Raw genomic sequence first — 17,846 nt, 5'->3', positions numbered from 1 at the left:
GATGGTGCTAAGGTGCCTCATTGCCTTTCAACACCTGCTAATTTCCCTTAAACAGAGACAGTACAAGTCTGAGAGCTGCCGGCCCAGAGCTCAGCTTAGAGCCTTAAATGTGAACTAGAAGCTGTTAGACGGACAGAGTAACACAGTTTCTGCTCTGTTTGACTTTTTGTGTGATTAGTTCTACAGGAACGGGACGCTGCTTTTCCATTTATTCTTGGATAGAAAGTCGCCTTTTTCAAAACTATGTGTTTCGCCTTTTTCAAAACTATGTGTTTATGTCTTTATTTTTAAATGAGGCTATTTAAAGGAGCATGTGAACCAAATGATAGCAGAAGGGTTGTGCAGGGCCGGCAGAAATTGGGGCTATGGCCCCTGAATGTGAGAAGCTGGGAAACGAGTTCAGTGGTGAGAGGCCCTCACCAAGCTGTCGGGGAGAACAGAGGTCAAACACTGTCCCTGCTGTTTTCTCTCCAGGTGACCTTAGGACAGTGATTAGGCCTCAGTTCTCAGTTTTTTTTTTTTTTTTAATTAATTTCTTTGTTTGCTTTTATTTTTGGCTGCGTTGGGTCTTTGTTGCTGCGCCTGGACTTTCTCTAGTTGCGGTGAGCGGGGACTACTCTTCATTGCTGTGCGAGGGCTTCTCGTGGTGGTGGCTTCTCTCGTTGTGGAGCACGGGCTCTAGGCGTGCGGGCTCAGTAGTTGTGGCACGCGGGCTCAGTAGTTGTGGCTCGCGGGCTCTAGAGCGCAGGCTCAGTAGTTGTGGCGCACGGGCTTAGTTGCTCCATGGCATGTGGGATCTTCCCAGGCCAGGGCTCGAACCCGTGTCCCCTGCATTGGCAGGCAGATTCTTAACCACTGTGCCACCAGGGAAGCCCTGTTCTCAGTTTTTAAATGGGGATAATAGTAGTACCTGTGTGAGAGGGTTATTGGGGAGATTGAGGGAGATGCTGCGGAGTGCCTGACACGGGACCCAGCTGCAGTGGTGCTGATAATAATCTAATAATGGTTTTCACTGTGAATGATGTGTTCCAGTCAGTACACACCATGTGCCAGGCTCTGGACTCAGCATTCTGCCTTAACTCATTTAATCCTTCATGTCCATTTTATAGATGGGGAAACCGAGGCATAGAAGGGTTGAGTTACTTGCCTAGGGACACCCAGCAAGTAACTTTCAAGTCCATGAATTAAGTATCATATAACATGGGCACAAAGCAGCCACCCAACACATGTCACTGCAGCCACCCTTTCTATTGCAAGATGTGGGCTCTAGCAGATAAAGAGGTGGAGGTGGAAGTCGAGGCCTGTCCGCCGGTCCCGTGAAACTCACGGCTCCCAGGTCAGCTTCCCGATAATGTGGGCTTCATCTCATCTGTCTGCACAGATGTCCTTTCAGAGGCCCCTGGGGTGGGAAGCCCTGTGTGGAGCTTGCTCTCTGTTCTCAGCCTTCTCTCACTCTGTAGCACACAGAGAACCTCACCAAAACCTCCATTCCTTTATTTATCTGAATATTATTTGGCACTGTTCTGTGCCAGGCATGGTCCTAGGTGCTGGGGACAGAGCTGTGAGCAACACAAAGCCAGCCTCTGCCCTCGTGGAGCTGACCCTCCCCAGGGGAGAACTGGGCAATAAATAAGGTAATTGCAGGTGTAGTAGGGACTGTGAGGAAATAAAGCAGGTTATAAAACACAGAGAGTGCCTGGGGCGGGGGCAGCACCTCAGATAGGGCAGTCAGGGCAGGCCTCTCCAAGGAGGCGACATTTGTGCCAAGACCTGGCAGAGGAGAAGGAGCCCATCAAACAGAATCTGGGGAAACATTCTTTCAGGTTTAAGGAAGAGGAAGTGCAAAGGCCCTGGGGCAGGAACAAGCTTGACTTGTCTAAGTGACAGAAAGAAGCCAGGGCCTGAGAGCAATCGAGAGGACCGGGGAGAGGTGGACAGGGGTCGGATCACACCCGCCCTGTGTGGGCTTGGTGGAGAGTCTGCATTTTGGACCCCAAGCCATGAGAAGCCAGGGGAGGGTCTGAGCAGGTGAATGACAGGGCTGGGACTAAGGTGAGCTGAGTGCCTTGCACCCGTCCACCTGGAGTGGGTGCCCCTTCAAACCTGTGCACTGAGCACCTCCCTGGTCTCACCTAGTCCAGACCCTGTGAGTCGTATATTTGGATTTGAATTTTAGAAAGATCCTGCTGGCTTCCCCTGGGGGGCATGGAGGGTGGGGGCAGGGGAGGAAGTGGGAGACCCCTTAGAAGGCTGGTGCTGTCCCTGGGAGAGGTGATACAGGTCCCCCTGTGCGGAACCTGGGGTCCGTGATGAGTCCGCTGAGCTGTGGCTTGGGGTGGGGTGGGGTTGCCCATGACAGCAGGGGCAAATGGAGTCGTTCAAGGTCACGGGAACGGTGGCTCAGCCCGACTCCAGCGACCTTGGTTTCCTCCCAACACGTCTGCTTGCTTGCTTTTTCCTTCCTTTGAGACAAATGAGACCAAAAGTCTATATCTGGACAGGACTTGAAGGCTTATTTCCTCAGGGAGTAGAGAAATGACTGCAGAGAGCGAAGAGCAGAGTGAGATCTGAGACCCGCCTGGGCCAAGGTTAGCCGGCCCGCCTCCCCTCCCCTACCTCTGCTTGTGACCCCATCTGACCCGGGGTCAAGGGGGTGGCCGAGCTTGCAGTGGAATGTGACAGTTCTTCTCCCTCGGCTTTTTAGCTCTCAGTTTTCTCTGTTGTCATTTTGTTTATTTTGCCACGTAAAACCAATACGAATAACTTGCCCAGTTACGGGATCTGTTGATGGGGGGACCTTTGCAAGCATCCCCGTTGGGTTGAGTTCTTATAACAGTCATGTACCCCCATTTTATTCGTGGGGATACTGAGGTTCCTCGCTGGCTTATCGATGGGGAGACCCAGCTGGTGAGTGACAGGGCCAGGCCTGAAACAGAGTTGTCCAGCCCAAAGCATCAGCCTGGCTCGTCCAGACCCCTCCCCAAATCGCACGCTACCTGAGAGCTGGGGCTCCGTCCGCTCACCTCTGCATCCTCCGTGGGGCTGGCAGAGAACAGATGACCAGAAATGTCTGCTCCTCCAGACTGGGCTTTTTCCTTTCCTTTCACTGGGGGGCAATTTGTCTTGCATTGGTTGGACGGTTCAGAGACAGGCTGACTACCTGACTCGGGACTTGGGCTGCCGCCAACGCATCCGGAGGATCGCTGGGTCCAAGAGAGGAGTTCTGTCTGCAGAAGTAGTCTCCGAAGGCTTTCCTGCCAGTCTGTTCTCTGAGCCAGTTGCAGATACTTTCCTTGTAACTTTAGCCGAGTTGGGTTTTTGTTCTGCTGTAGCTGTCCCTGATCAAAGAAACTCTCACTGTCACTGCCAGAAGGCATCGTAGAAATCATTATGCAAGTCTGAGCAGTTGGGCAGCCTTTACAGAAAGATTGACCTGAATCTTTTCCTCTTACTTTAGATCCGTGAGTAGAGAGGGAGGAGAGAAAAGAAACAAATCCACAAAACACAGCTCCAGACTCCTGCATCCTGCCAGAAACAAGGGATCAGCGGGAACGTAAAATGGCGCCCCCCGGTGTCCTGCTTTGCTTGCTCTCTGCAACTGTCTTCTCTCTCCTGGATGGAAGTGTGGCGTTCCTGTCCCACCACCGCCTGAAAGGCAGGTTTCAGAGGGACCGCAGAAACATCCGTCCCAACATCATCCTCGTGCTGACGGACGACCAGGATGTGGAGCTCGGTAAGACCCTGGCCGCTGGCAGGCGGTATCTACCAAGCTCACCGTGCTGGCTCTCAGGATCCTGATGCAGGATGCTCGGGTAGACCCTGCAGGGTTCATGTCCAGTCGATTGAACCAAGTCCTGGGGTGGTCCCACACGCGTGAATGCACAGCTGGGTCCTCGAGGTTAGGGGTCTCCAACCTTTTTCTAATGCGGGACCATTCCTAGATTCCTCCAAAGTCTTAAGGAGAAGAGATGTTAAGACCAATTCATTATTTCTGTCCAATTTCTATTGAGAACCTACTACATTCCAGGCAATATTCTAGGGCCTGGAACTTCAGTAGTGAGTCAGGCAGGCACAGTCTCTACTCTCTTGGAATGAGGGAGACGGATAATCAGAATCATTGCTAGTTCACATGGAAGATAATTTCAAGAAGGGGTATGCTTCTTGCTCTGGGGTAACTTCTTGCTCTGGGGTAACTGAAGAGGGTGCTGGATGTGGGGGAGGGATGGTCAGAGCTCTTTTGGATTAGTTATCAGGGAGGGCCCCTCAGAGGAGGTGATATTTGAGCTGACGCTGAACAGAAAGAAGAAACCAGCCTGGGGCATGTGTGTGCGTTTTATGTGTGTGCGTCTGTGTGTGTGTGTGTGTGTGCACCCCTGCTCCACCAATCTTAACAGGTTTGGGTGGGCTCAGCCTTCCCTGGTGGCATCTAGGGGAAGGGAAGGTGGGCCCTATCGCCGGTGACCCGACTCAATTCACAGGTTTGATGCTTCAGGAGGGTGAGGGCAGCCGCCTCTCGTCCTGAGCTGCTTCCCCTCTTAGTGCTGTGGGCTCCAGGGAGAGCGGGTGAGGACAGGGGCCCTTGCCAAGATGTAGTTCATTTACACCGATGGCAAGCAGGAAAAGGGCACCCTCCCTTTATCGCCCACACAGCGTCCTCCCTGAGCCGTATCCTCGCTTCACTGTGTAAACCATCCTGGAATTCTCCCTGTCCCTGCCAAGCAAGGCCCTGGGCTCCTCCACCCAGCTGGGCGTCTTCATTTACATGAGGCATTTCTCACCACATTTTCATTCGCCTGAGAAGAAATCCCCATAAATGAGGCCACCAGGAAGGAGGCCCCCAGAGTCAACCTCAGCTGGACCTTCTGTTCCCCAGGGTCAAACTCCACCTACATTTCCAGCTTACCTTTGGGGGTCTCTCTCAATGTCAGTCTTCTTTCTCCTTTTCTTGTGTCTTCTCCCCCTTCGAATTCACTGATTTTACTGGTTCCATTTCTCCACATTAAACCCTACACAGCGCTGCCCTAGAGGTGCATCTAGGGAGGCGAGCCACAAATGCAAATCACATCAGTAATTCTAAACCTTCTATACTTTTTTAAAAATTAAGAAGAAACGGGGGAAATTAATTTTAAAGACATATTTTGCTGAACCCAATATATCCAAATTATTGTCATCTTAACATATAATCAATATAAAAATCATTAATGAGATAGTTTACATTTTTTATATTGCTTTTACAATCTGGCATGTACTTTACACTTCGAGGACATCTCAGGACCAGCTACCGTTCAAGTGCTCAGGAACCATTTATAGCTACCGTACTGGACAGCATACAAGCCCCTCTGCATTTTCCTTATCCTATAAGTTAGATTTCCCTTCTCATCATTAGTGATGATGACAGACATACTACTGGGTATTGTGAAGATCTGGGGAAAAGCCTTCCAAGCAGAGGGAACAGCGTGTGCAAAGGCCCTGAGGCAGGACCAAGGAGACAGATGTGGCCGGAGCCTGAGGAAGGGTCATAGCATGACCCTGGAGAGAAGGAAGGGAGCCAGATCTTGGAGGTTCTCCTGGGTTGTGGTAAAGAGTGCCAGTAGTGGACCAGGTGAGTGGTGGGCCTTTAGCCTCTGTCCACTATCGAAGGGCAACTGACTGTTGTTGGTCGCAACAAATTTAAAGGTTTACTGGAAAAGCCTTTGCAGCCAAACATAAGATTGCGGTGAAGATCCAACTGCGAGTCTGCACCCTTTTTGGATCCATTATTAAAAATACGAATCAGTCTTTTAAGCACCAAGTAAAGGTGATTTCTGTACATCCGAGCCATTCCTTATCATGATTCGTATTAATGAACGCAAGTATAGATGTTTCTCAGGGAATTTATCTGTGCAAAAAGAATTTGCAGCCAGGAAGCAGTCAAAGCCCAGGGCTTTTATTGACAGTTTGACACACATGATACCTATCTCACAGGCAGCATTTAGAATGAGCCACATTCGATAGCCATGGGGAGCCTACGGAAAGTGTCCATAGGACTGTGAGTATTGTTTCTGGCAGAATTTTGCAAAGAGTGCTCACAGGCAGCACCTGACCTCAGGGCACCTTGGTCTTGCCTCATGGGGCCCCTCAAGCTGTTTCCATCGTAGTTCTGCCTGGGGACCCCCCCGGACGTTTATTCATGCATTCAACAGATATTGATTAAGCATCTACTCTGTGCGGCGCACTGTGCCGGGAGCGGGAGATCTGGGGAAGGATCCCTCCAGCTGGAGAGAACAGGAAAGGCAAAGACAGTTAGAAATGAGCTTGGTGGGTTGGGACAGAAAGAATGCCTGTGAGCCAGGTGGAGGGACCCCGGGTATAAGTGGAGAGAGATGAGGCCAGGTCGTGCGGGACCTTGCAGCCATGGTGAGGGTTTTGAGTTTTATTCTTAGTGAAACAGACATGAGTGAAAATGGGCCTTGAGCAAAGGAGGGGCTGTGACCTGACTTAGGTTCCAGTAGGATCCCTCTGGCTGTTACGTTGAAATAAATGACATTAGGAGGACAGGACCATAACGGGGCAGGCGAGGATGGAAGCCTGGACCAGGGCAGGAACAGTGGAACCCGGAAGACATGCGTGAACGGGTTGGACGGGGGCTGTGGGTGGTGAGGAAAGGAGGCGCATTAGTGGCGACTCCTAGATCTTTGGCTGGAACCAGGTGAATGATTGAACATGCACTCTTAGGAGCGCCGCATTTTTGCTGCAGCTGCGTGATCTAACTAAGCCTCGTGTCAGAATCTGATTGTAAGTTTGCACCTGTGACTCTCAAATAAAGCCAGCAGCATATGCAAATATAAGGAAAGGGCCTCCAGGTGTGATGAGGACATGGGAGAGAGGAAAGCAGAGAAAACCAGGGCTAACTTACAACATCCTCTTCACTTTAGATGGAGAGACTGAGGCCCAGAGAAATGAAGTCACTCGTCCAAGGTCACACAGCTAGAACGTGGCTAAATGAGATTTGAACCCAGAGCCTGTGGTCTTAACCACTCCTCTGCTTAACCAGTCTCCTGGGATGGCTATTCAGTTGTTTCCACATTGGGAGTGTGTTTGTTAGTAGTTTCCACTATTACCAATACCGTTGCTGAGAATGTCTTTGTACGTGCATCTTTGCATAGGTGAGCGAGGATTTCTGAAAGATAAATTCTGGGAAGTGGACGCAGTAGGTTTGGATCCCTCGTGTTTGGTGGTATCTGTCACTTTCCCCCCGCAGCACTCACTTGCACAGATCGCTGCCTACAAGTCTTCCCTTCTGCGAAGGAGCCACAGCCCCTCCAACAGCATCTGGAGGAGGCTGTGCTTCTTTTAGGAGGTGAGGGATGATGGCAAGGTGGTAGAGGGGGGAGGGGGGATTTTTATAAACCACCAGACAGACCCAGATCAATAATGCATGTTCCCCCAAAAGGCCAGCACATTATCTCACAGTCAGCAACAACTGGCACACAGAGGGTAGTCCTAAAAAATTTATCATCTGCTATTTTCTGCTCATCCAGGCGGCAGTTCTGATGGTTCTTGGGGCTGGAGACTTCGCAACTAAGATGATTCCAGGCCTTTCTTCCAGTCCCGGGGCGGAGAACAGCCATCCATCCTAATTAGGGTCTGGATGAGAGAGCTGGTATGGGACACAGCACAGAAGAGGGGCTCTTTCTGTTTCCTAATTGTGAGGGGGGTACATTTAACATGCCTCCCTGAGTTGTCATTTGAAAGTGTCCAGTGCCCAGGGGAACAGGTTCCAGGGCGTATTGGTCAGTAAGTGGCCTCCATTATTAATGTATTTTTCAGAGTGATTGGGAAAATCCCTGTGTTTGGATGACCCTTGGAGACCAGCAGGGTCTTGGCCACCCTCTTTACCAGGAGGGTAGAAGAGGGAGAAGAATACAGAAGCCAAGGTCTCGTTTGCATGTGTCCTTCAAATAGGCCTTGAAACCGGTGGACTCTGCCGGGTTTACTAGTTTAATTCAATCCAGGCAAACCCTTGGTGAGCCTCCAGGCCTGGAACAGGCTCTGAGACACCAAGATGAGTTGGACATGGTCCTTGCCTGGAGCAAGAGAGTATTTGCGACATCCCAGGACCGTCTGTTCTATGACTTGAACTGGACTTACCTTTTGAAGCTTAAGTATTATTTTAACAGGAAGCTTTAATTATGACTGTATATGAAACACTGGTATCCACTGGTTTTTCACTAGTGGATACTAGTGAAGGTCACTGCAAGACCAAGTCTAATGAGAACAGCAGTGTTTTCACCTCTCAGCAAGATGTTGCCTCCCCTGAGGCCGAGGCCTGGATGGCTTTGTTATAAAAGGTGATGGTTTCCTTTGCTGTGCAGAAGATTTGAAGTTTCATTAGGTCCCATTTGTTTATTTTTGGTTTTATTTCCGTTTCTCTAGGAGGTGGGTCAAAAAGGATCTTGCTGTGATTTATGTCATGGAGTGTTCTGCCTATGTTTTCCTCTAGGAGTTTGATAGTGTCTGGCCTTACATTTAGGTCTTTAATCCATTTTGAGTTTATTTTTGTGTATGGTGTTAGGGAGTGTTCTAATTTCATTCTTTTTTTTTTTTTTTTTTTTTACAGAACTTATAATTTTATTTTAAAATTTTAACCATAATATGGGTAATTGTGAGAAAGATACTTAAGGTTTTTTATTTGCCCAATTTCCAAATAGTTCCTTATTCTTTATTTTCTAGTCTAGGCAGAGTTTTAATTTCCTTCTTAGCTGTTTACATTTTAAAAGCACGGTTAAGATTTACATCTTCAAGGGAAAGTACACAATTTTTCTCTTAAAAGTTTTGGAGCATGGACTTCCCTGGTGGTGCAGTGGTTGAGAGTCCGCCCGCCGATGCAGGGCACACGGGCTCGTGCTCCGGTCCGGGAAGATCCCACATGCCGCGGAGCGGCTAGGCCCGTGACGCATGGCCGCCGAGCCTGTGCGTCCGGAGCCTGTGCTCCGCAACGGGAGAGGCCACAGCAGTGAGAGACCCGCGTACCGCAAAAAAAAAAAAAATTTTGGAGCATATTTGTCTATTAGCAGAAATCTAGGGTATTTACTATTTAAATTTTTCCTTCTATTTCTTAGGTGAAGTACAATTGTACTTCCAATGTCCTGATTTTTTTTAACAATATCTGCAAATGTCTGAGGGAAAATAGGAAAGAGTCTGAGTGGATTTTGAGTTGCTTTCAGAGTTATGCTTCTGTTTTTCTAAAGAGTCAACTTGTAAATCAAGAATTGCTAATTCCAACTCTTTCTTTGTCTGCATTTCTGTAAGTCATCTTCAAAGAATTGGATAGACTTTCCCATTATAATGTTTATGAGTGATTAGCCCATCTAACCACATTATTTGAATTTGCCTTTTTATTTTTTTTTATTTTTTTTTTAACATCTTTATTGGAGTATAATTGCTTTACAATGGTATGTTAGTTTCAGCTTCACAACAAAATGAATCAGTTATATATATACATATGTTCCCATATCTCCTCCCTCTTGCGTCTCCCTCCCTCCCACCCTCCCTATCCCACCCCTCCAGGCGGTCACAAAGCACCGAGCTGATCTCCCTGTGCTATGCGGCTGCTTCCCACTAGCTATCTACCTTATGTTTGGTAGTGTATATATGTCCATGCCTCTTTCTCGCTTTGTCACTGTTTACCCTTCCCCCTCCCCATAGCCTCAAGTCCATTCTCTAGTAAGTCTGTGTCTTTATTCCTGTTTCACCCCTAGGTTTTTCATGACATTTTTTTTCTTAAATTCCATATATATGTGTTAGCATACGGTATTTGTCTCTCTCTTTCTGACTTACTTCACTCTGTATGACAGACTCTAGGTCTATCCACCTCATTACAAATAGCTCAATTTCGTTTCTTGTTATGACTGAGTAATATTCCATTGTATATATGTGCCACATCTTCTTTATCCATTCATCGGATGATGGACACTTAGGTTGTTTCCATCTCTGGGCTATTGTAAATAGAGCTGCAATGAACATTTTGGTACATGACTCTTTTTGAATTATGGTTTTCTCAGGGTATATGCCCAGTAGTGGGATTGCTGGGTCATATGGTAGTTCTATTTTTAGTTTTTTAAGGAACCTCCATACTGTTCTCCATAGTGGCTATATCAATTTACATTCCCACCAACAGTGTAAGAGTGTTCCCTTTTCTCCACACCCTCTCCAGCATTTATTGCTTCTAGATTTTTTGATGATGGCCATTCTGACTGGTGTGAGATGATATCTCATTGTAGTTTTGATTTGCATTTCTCTAATAGTGATGTTCAGCAGCTTTTCATGTGCTTCTTGGCCATCTGTATATCTTCTTTGGAGAAATGTCTATTTAGGTCTTCTGCCCATTTTTGGATTGGGTTGTTTGTTTTTTTGTTATTGAGCTGCATGAGCTGCTTGTAGATTTTGGAGATTAATCCTTTGTCAGTTGCTTCATTTGAAAATATTTTCTCCCATTCTGAGGGTTGTCTTTTGGTCTTGTTTATGGTTTCCTTTGCTGCACAAAAGCTTTTAAGTTTCATTAGGTCCCATTTGTTTACTTTTGTTTTTATTTCCATTTCTCTAGGAGGTGGGTCAAAAAGGACCTTGCTGTGATTTATGTCATAGAGTGTCCTGCCTATGTTTTCCTCTAAGAGTTTGATAGTTTCTGGCCTTACATTTAGGTCTTTAATCCATTTTGAGCTTATTTTTGTGTATGGTGTTAGGGAGTGTTCTGATCTCATTCTTTTACATGTAGCTGTCCAGTTTTCCCAGCACCACTTATTGAAGAGGCTGTCTTTTCTCCACTGTATATTCTTGCCTCCTTTATTGAAGATAAGGTGACCATGTATACAATGGAATATTACTCAGCCATAAAAAGAAACAAAATTGAGGTATTTGTAGTGAGGTGGATAGATCTAGAGTCTGTCATACAGAGTGAAGTAAGTCAGAAAGAGAAAAATACCGTATGCTAACACATATATATGGAATCTAAGAAAGAAAAAAAAAAATGTCATGAAGAACCTAGGGGTAAGACGGGAATAAAGACACAGACCTACTAGAGAATGGACTTGAGGACCGGGGAGGGGGAAGGGTAAGCCAGGAGGAAGTGAGAGAGTGGCATGGACATATATACACTACCAAACGTAAAATAGATAGCTAGTGGGAAGCAGCCGCATAGCACAGGGAGATCAAGGAGATCAGTTCGGTGCTTTGTGGCCACCTAGATGGGTGGGTTAGGGAGGGTGGGAGGGAGAGGCAAGAGGGAGGAGATATGGGGATATGTGTATATGTATAGCTGATTCACTTTGTTATAAAGCAGAAACTAACACACCATTGTAAAGCAATTATACTCCAATAAAGCTGTTAAAAAAAAAGGTGATGGGCAGTTTTGAGAGAGGCGGTAAAGGTGAAGCAGCCCCTCCCTGAGACTCTCTCCTTGACATAATCAACAGGATGGAGACTAGAAAAGGAAAGGACTTTCTCGAGTGTGAGTCACGGGCTTTGAACGTTGGGGCCACGCTTATGTAACTGCCACCTGGCAGTAACTCTTGTGTCTGAGGGTTAAGGAGACCCTGTTGGTCTCCAAGGGTCATCCAAACACAGAGATTTTCCCAATCGCTCTGAAAAATATATTAAAAAGAAAGGAAGGGAAGTCAGCAAGGAGGGGAGGGGAAAGGGAGGGTTGTGATTTTATGTAGGGCGGCCTCACTGAGAAAGGGAAATTTAGGCAAAGAAGGTAAGGGAATGAGTCAAGGAACCTCCCCCAGGAAGAGCATTCCAGGCAGAGGGAACAGTGAATGCAAAGGCCCTGAAGCAGAAGCAGTCCCAGCAGGCTCCCAGAGCAGCAGATGGCCCACAGTGGCAGAGCAGCATGAGCAAAAGAGACGGGAAGAGATGAGGTCTGAGAGGCAATGGCGGGGGGTGGGGGGATCATGCAGGACCTTTGAACCGGAGGGAGGACTGTGGCTTTCTAAATGAGATGGACACGAGCAAGGACATTGACATCACCTGACTTACGTGTTAATAAGACTCCTTTGGCTATTTTATGGAGAATAGATTGAAGAGATATAATAGGAGAAGTGAGGGGTCTACTGCAGTGGTCCAAGCACAAGATGATGGTGGTTCAGACCAGAGTGGAAAAAGTAGTCAGACGCTGCCCAGAGTTAGAGGGTGGAGCTGATAAGATGTGCTCATGGATCTGTTGTGGAGTGGGAGAGAAGAGTCCAGAATAACTCCAAGGTTTTGGTCTGAACAACTGCAAGGAGGGATTTTCTGTTTACAGAGATGGGGAAAAGCTTTGGTCTGGAGCTCAGTTCTGGACCTGGTAAGTTGCAGATGCCCATGAAAAGCCAAGAGGAGCTGTCCAAGGCAGCCAGCCTTCAGAGACAGAAGCTCAGGGGGGAGGCCCAGGCCTGGATGGGCCTGGGGTGGGGGAGGGTGGGAATTATATGCAGATCGTGTGCCTGTTTGTGCTTTCCTGGGTCGGAGACCCTCCCTGGATTCTCAGAGGGGCCTGTGATCCTGAAAACGGCAGGCCTTCAGCCTGGAGGGCTGTCTTGTAGGAGAGGCTGGCTCTTGCGAGAGAGGCTCAGGGGGGCTTCTGGCCAGGCATCTGTTTGCCTCTTTTCTGTGAACACAAGGAAACCACACCCTGTGCTGCAGCCTGATATCCAGAAATCAATTCTAAATTGCAGGCTTGGGTGCTTTGCAGGGGCCAAATGGCTGGAAGCCCAGGATAGTGTGCCCAGATTCCGGACGCCAGATCGGTGGTAACTTCCAGTGTAGCCTCTCTGAGATACCAAGTCCTGACATTCCTGCCGCTGCTCACTGGAGTTAGAAAAACATGTAGATGCAGGTTATCTCAGGAAGAAGAGAGGCTCATGTGGACCCACCCCGGTGTTCAACTTGCCAAGCACATTCCTGCAACGTTTTTTCTTTTTAATTCAGCAACACTTAGGAGATCACTTAAGTTCTGGAAGCTAAGTGTGTCAGCATTAGGTTTGGCTGCATGTAAAAGACATTATAACAGTGGCTTAAACAAGACAGGGTTTTGCTGCTTACTCACATAAAAACGTCTGGAAGTTGGCAGTTCAGGGCCAGCCTGGTGGCTTCAAGGTTATGAGGGACCCGAGCTCCTTCTCTACTTTTGTATTCTACTATGCTTACTGTGTGGCTTCCATCTTTAAGGTCACCTTCATCATTCAGAATAGCTGCTGGAGCTCCAGCTATCACAGCCACGTTCCAGGCAGCAAGGAGGAGGAGGAAGCAGAAAGGGCAAAAAGGATGGACCTTCAAGTTAAGTCAGCTCCCTTTAAGAACCGCATCCCAAACATCACCTACAACACGGACAGAACTTATTTAATTAGCCACACAATCTCAGCAGGAAATACAAGACACATTCAAACTTGAGTTATTCAAGGAGGGTTTAACTTTTTTGCTAAGGTATGAGCAAGTGTGGGGAAATCACTAGTGATAGTGCAGCACTCGAGGCTAGTTAGTAACAGTGGGGTCATCCCCACTCCAAGACCAAGAGGGTGAGGGCAGCAAATGGTTACTGGAAACTCATGACACAGGGCCATTCAGTAGGAGCTGTCACCCTCTGTTGACACCACAGGGAGCAAGATGGAGGAATCCATACCCGAACCTCAGTTCTTCCTTTTGCTGATCTCCTGCCAGGACGCCCCATTAGCCAAACCTAGTCCAAAGCCAGTGTATAAAGCCCCTTGTGGATACAGCCTATCCAGGTCAGCTCCCTGGGCTGGAGAACGAGGCAGACAGTGGATCTGGAAGGTTAAAGGAAGGACCACTTCCACATGTAGCTACAAGAGAGTCTGGGAAATGCAGTTTCCTAGCTGGGTGTGTTGAAGATTAAAATCAGGGCGTGTTAATAAGGAAGAAGGGGAAACAGTTGTTGGTGGACAACCTGGGATCTCAGCCACACCAGAGATCAGGAGCAAGGGTACCCCGAAGGGGCAGCGCCCCCAGCAGGGGGTGTATGGTTAAATGATGGGCACCACGAGGTGGTATAGGACACACGTGCTTCCCCACCGAGCTCACGGCCCCCACCCCCGGCCTGTCCTGGTCAAGGCTCTGTACCAGCCTTTACCCAAACCCACACACCCTCTTTGCTCCCTTAAAGCCTGGGCTCTGTGGGTCTCCAGGCCACAGTGTTACTTTGCGAGTTTACTTAGCTGGTCAGTTCAGCTGGAGTAGAATCAGCTACCGGTTGCAAACCCAGTGCCTGCAGGGCCAGGCTGGTACCACAGATGAGGGAAGTGGCCCTGATGGGGACCATGCAGAACCGGAGGGGAGCCCTTCTGAAGCCAGCCTTTGCTACTCAGATCCACCCACCTGTGGGCCCATCAAGCCCAGATCTGTGTATTTTCATGCAAAGCCTGAAATCAGGATTGATGTGAAATCTCCCAAATAAAAGTTAGCAATTAATTCAGATTTTTAAACACTTCTGAGCAGACCTAAATCCAACACACGCAGACAAGAGTCTGTCCAAAGGCTCTTGCTTTGTGAGCCCTGTGTTACACCATATATAGTTGGGAGCTACTGTAATTTAAATTTTTTAAAGCTAACATGTTTTGAGTCCTTTCTGTATGCCAAGCATTGAACTAAAGGCTTTGCATATATTTTTCTCAGTTAAAATTCTGCAATAGTCTAGGTAAGAAAAAGCCATGGTTAAACATAGATTTAAGTCAAGACCCTGGGTTTGCTAACCGTGTCTCATCTCCCACTACTTCCCAAGGAGGGTCCGACATCACAGACTCCAATTATTTACCTATAATTTTAAGAAAACAAACATCAGAAAACATCATCTCTTTAGTTATCCATCAAAACCAATGCCTCCTATGTAATGCCACCCAAGTTGGGGGCCGCAGGACTTTGTCTTGGGGCGGGGGTGGCACGTAGGGTGCATCTTCTCCTAGTTGACACAGAGCTCTAGGACAGAAAGTAGATGTGAGCCACCCAAGTCCCAGGAATGGCCAAAATTGGGTCATATTTTGAATCTTGAGAGCCCCCAGCACCTGCTAAGTCCCCAGAGATAGCAGTTGCCCTGACCCAAACCTTTAGAAGAGCACATTAAATCAGCATCTCCCAAAATGCCTTTTTAGGACACAGGCCGTGCACGAAATCGTCTTGTGTGACAGGTCGACAAACATTGATTTTACTACTTACAAACTTCTTTCGATATGCACCCAAAAAAAAATCTAAGTAGCACATCAAATGCAGAATTTCACATAGTTACTTGGGTTGAGATGAAAGTTTACTTTTTTAAAGTCACATTAGAGAAAAATATCCAATCAAATAAATAGTAGCCCAGGTGGTACACTGAGAGCCCCCCGCAAAAGCAATCAGAAAGGGGACGGGCGGATGAGTACGTGGAGGAGGCACCGTGTTTCTGGCAGGTGGGTGGTTTGGGCACCAGAATTTAAGTCGCCATCATAGGGGGGCGGTGAGGCCTCCGCAGTCTATTAGAGTCACCGAGGAAGGTGTCAGGGTGACCTCACCCTGGCCCAGCGAGGGCGGAAGGTTTGATCACGGAAAGAAGCCAGGTCTGTTTTCGTCTGCATGTCCCCAGGCTTGTGTTGGATGACAGAAGTTTTGGTTGGCTGGCCTTTTTATTTCTGTGTGGCCTGGTCTTCCGGGCCCTTCCCTCCCCTCAGAGCTGTCCATCTGCATTAGGTCTGTGCTGGGCAAGGAGATTAGATCATATGTTTTCCTGCTCCAGATGTGGATTTATCGAGCCTCATCAACGTGGCAGCTTTAATAAAACAGGTTACGGTCCCCAAGGGGAGGCTTAACATGTCGTGCTGCTTACGCACAGGTGCGGCTGTCATTTCAGGGCACTGTTAAATTGTGCCTTAATAGTGGATTGACACAGCTCCCCTTCAGCCGGCTTATTTGGGCCGGGGTGAGCGCCCCGAGCAGACAGGTGCGGGGAACTGCTGGAAAGCGTGGACCATCATTCATTTGCCTTGCAATAAGGAGGATGGCGGTGCAAGGGCTTTGAGACCCTAGTTTGGAGCCCATTAAAAGAAAGAAACAGTTCCTCCGGTAGTTTGCCTTTGGCCAACGCAGCATTCGAGGCTGCTGACTGCAGGTGAATTATTCACCAGGTGGCGGCCCCCTTGCCTTCCAGAAGGGTCTGACAGGTCGGGTGGATGGCCAGCTTTGTCCTTTCTGCAGTCTCTGGAGCCTGCGCAGGGCCAAGTCCTCACTACCAGCTGCTTCCTTCTTTCTCTTCAGTCCGTGAACAGCAGTCAAAGGCTTGATTCTGCCTGGAGCGCCCTAGATTCATGCTTTCGAGCAATATTTATTGAGCACCTACTATGTGCCGGGCACTGTTCTAGGCTTCAGGGCTGTGAGGTGTGGTCAGTGGCCCTAGCTCTCATGGCTGTGACATCTAGGGCTGCAGGGGGTGACCAGCAAGATAAATATGTAAATGTGCCGAAGTGTATAACGTGTTAGAGCAACACGTGCGGAGTTGAAAATGTAAAGCGAGGAAGAGGATGTGAAATATCGGGCAGGGGAGTAAAATTGCGGATGTGGTGGGCAGGGTGGGCCTCACTCAGAAGAGAACTTTTATTCTTCTAATTGAAGTCTAGTTGCTGTACCGTATTCAGTTACAGGCATACTAGGTAGTGATTCGCAGTTTTTAGAGGTTATACTCCATCCACAGTCATTGTGAAACGTGAGCTGTATTTCCCCGCGTTGTACAATATATCCTTGTAGTTTATTTTATACCTAATAGTTTGTACCTCTCAATCCCCTACCCGTATGTCCCCCCTCCCCCCAAGAAGAGACCTTTTGAGTAGAGACAAGAAGGGGGTGAGGGCACGGACCCTGGAGGTGCTGGGGAAAGGCGTTCCCAGCGGGAGGAACAGCACGGGCAAAGGCTCTGAGGCGGGAGTGAGGCTGCCGTGGCTGTGGAGACGGGGTGCGGAAGGGGGCCCGGAGCCCGCAGGGCCTGCGGACAACCGCGGGGACTCTGCTCTCCGAGCGGGTGGGAGCCACGGAGAGTGCTGAGAAGAGGAGGCTTTCTGGCTACTCCTCGGGGAATAAACGGCCGGAGTCCAGGCAGGAAGCAGCTGACCTAATTCAGAGGAAAGAGGATGACCGCTGCCCGGCGAGGAGGCGACAGGACTCTGAGTCTCGATGTTCCTTGAAGAAAGAACACCAGGCTTTGCTGATGGATTGGATGTGGGAACAGACAGCTGGGACCAAGGAGTAGCCAAGATCGTCGCCTGTGTCACTGGAGGAGAGGGGAGGGGCTCAGGGTACACCCGAGGTGTCTCTTAACCAGTAACGTCACCGGGTAGACAGTTGCAGGTTGTGCCAAACGCCAGCCATCCCCTCACCTTGCCACCTCGCCACCTGTACTACTATTTACTTTTTTTTAAACAGACGTGATTGTTTTTTAAGAACAGGATTCCACTGCCCTAAATGAGAGAAGCTAGCATCGCTTGCCCTAAGTCAAAGGAAATTAAATCGGGCAATCCAGTATAAGCTAACACAGCTGCCCGCCCAGAGCTCCAGCCGGGTGGCCGGGGCTCTTCCTGTTGAAATAGGAGGCGTGAGGGTGTTAAGGACGTGACCACGTGACCGCAGCCACCCGAGACTTTCTCCTGGAGTTGATCAGAAGGAGTGAACGGGAATCACTTTCCCACTGCTGGGGTCCCTGGCATTTGGCGATGTGACCCTGTGCCAGTCTCACTGGTGTGCCAGCTAAAGTCCCCTCTGGGATGATGAGGGGACCTGATAGTCCAGGGGACGATTCTGAGCCTCATGGAAGCCGAGAGTTGACCAAGTGTGTGGGGACCTCTGTGCCCTTCCTG

The 17,846-nt window shown here is 48.6% G+C and overlaps 1 protein-coding gene across 5 annotated transcripts in view; it reads left to right on the top strand.

Annotated features, from left to right (window-relative positions):
* SULF2 (sulfatase 2) overlaps positions 1–17,846 on the top strand; it is a 140,664-nt gene that overhangs the window by 27,478 nt on the left and 95,340 nt on the right. For all 5 annotated transcript variants that reach the window (XM_067708375.1, XM_067708374.1, XM_067708371.1 and 2 more), the window contains exon 2: positions 3,458–3,733. In XM_067708375.1, coding sequence (XP_067564476.1) covers positions 3,559–3,733 — 175 coding nt within the window. In that variant the 5' untranslated portion in view covers positions 3,458–3,558. The remainder of the gene's footprint in view (positions 1–3,457; positions 3,734–17,846) is intronic.

This window comes from Pseudorca crassidens, chromosome 15 (assembly GCF_039906515.1).
Source record: "Pseudorca crassidens isolate mPseCra1 chromosome 15, mPseCra1.hap1, whole genome shotgun sequence".
Lineage (NCBI taxonomy): Eukaryota > Metazoa > Chordata > Mammalia > Artiodactyla > Delphinidae > Pseudorca > Pseudorca crassidens.
Note: the sequence above shows the minus strand (reverse complement) of the source record. Positions and strands in the feature narration are given on the sequence as shown.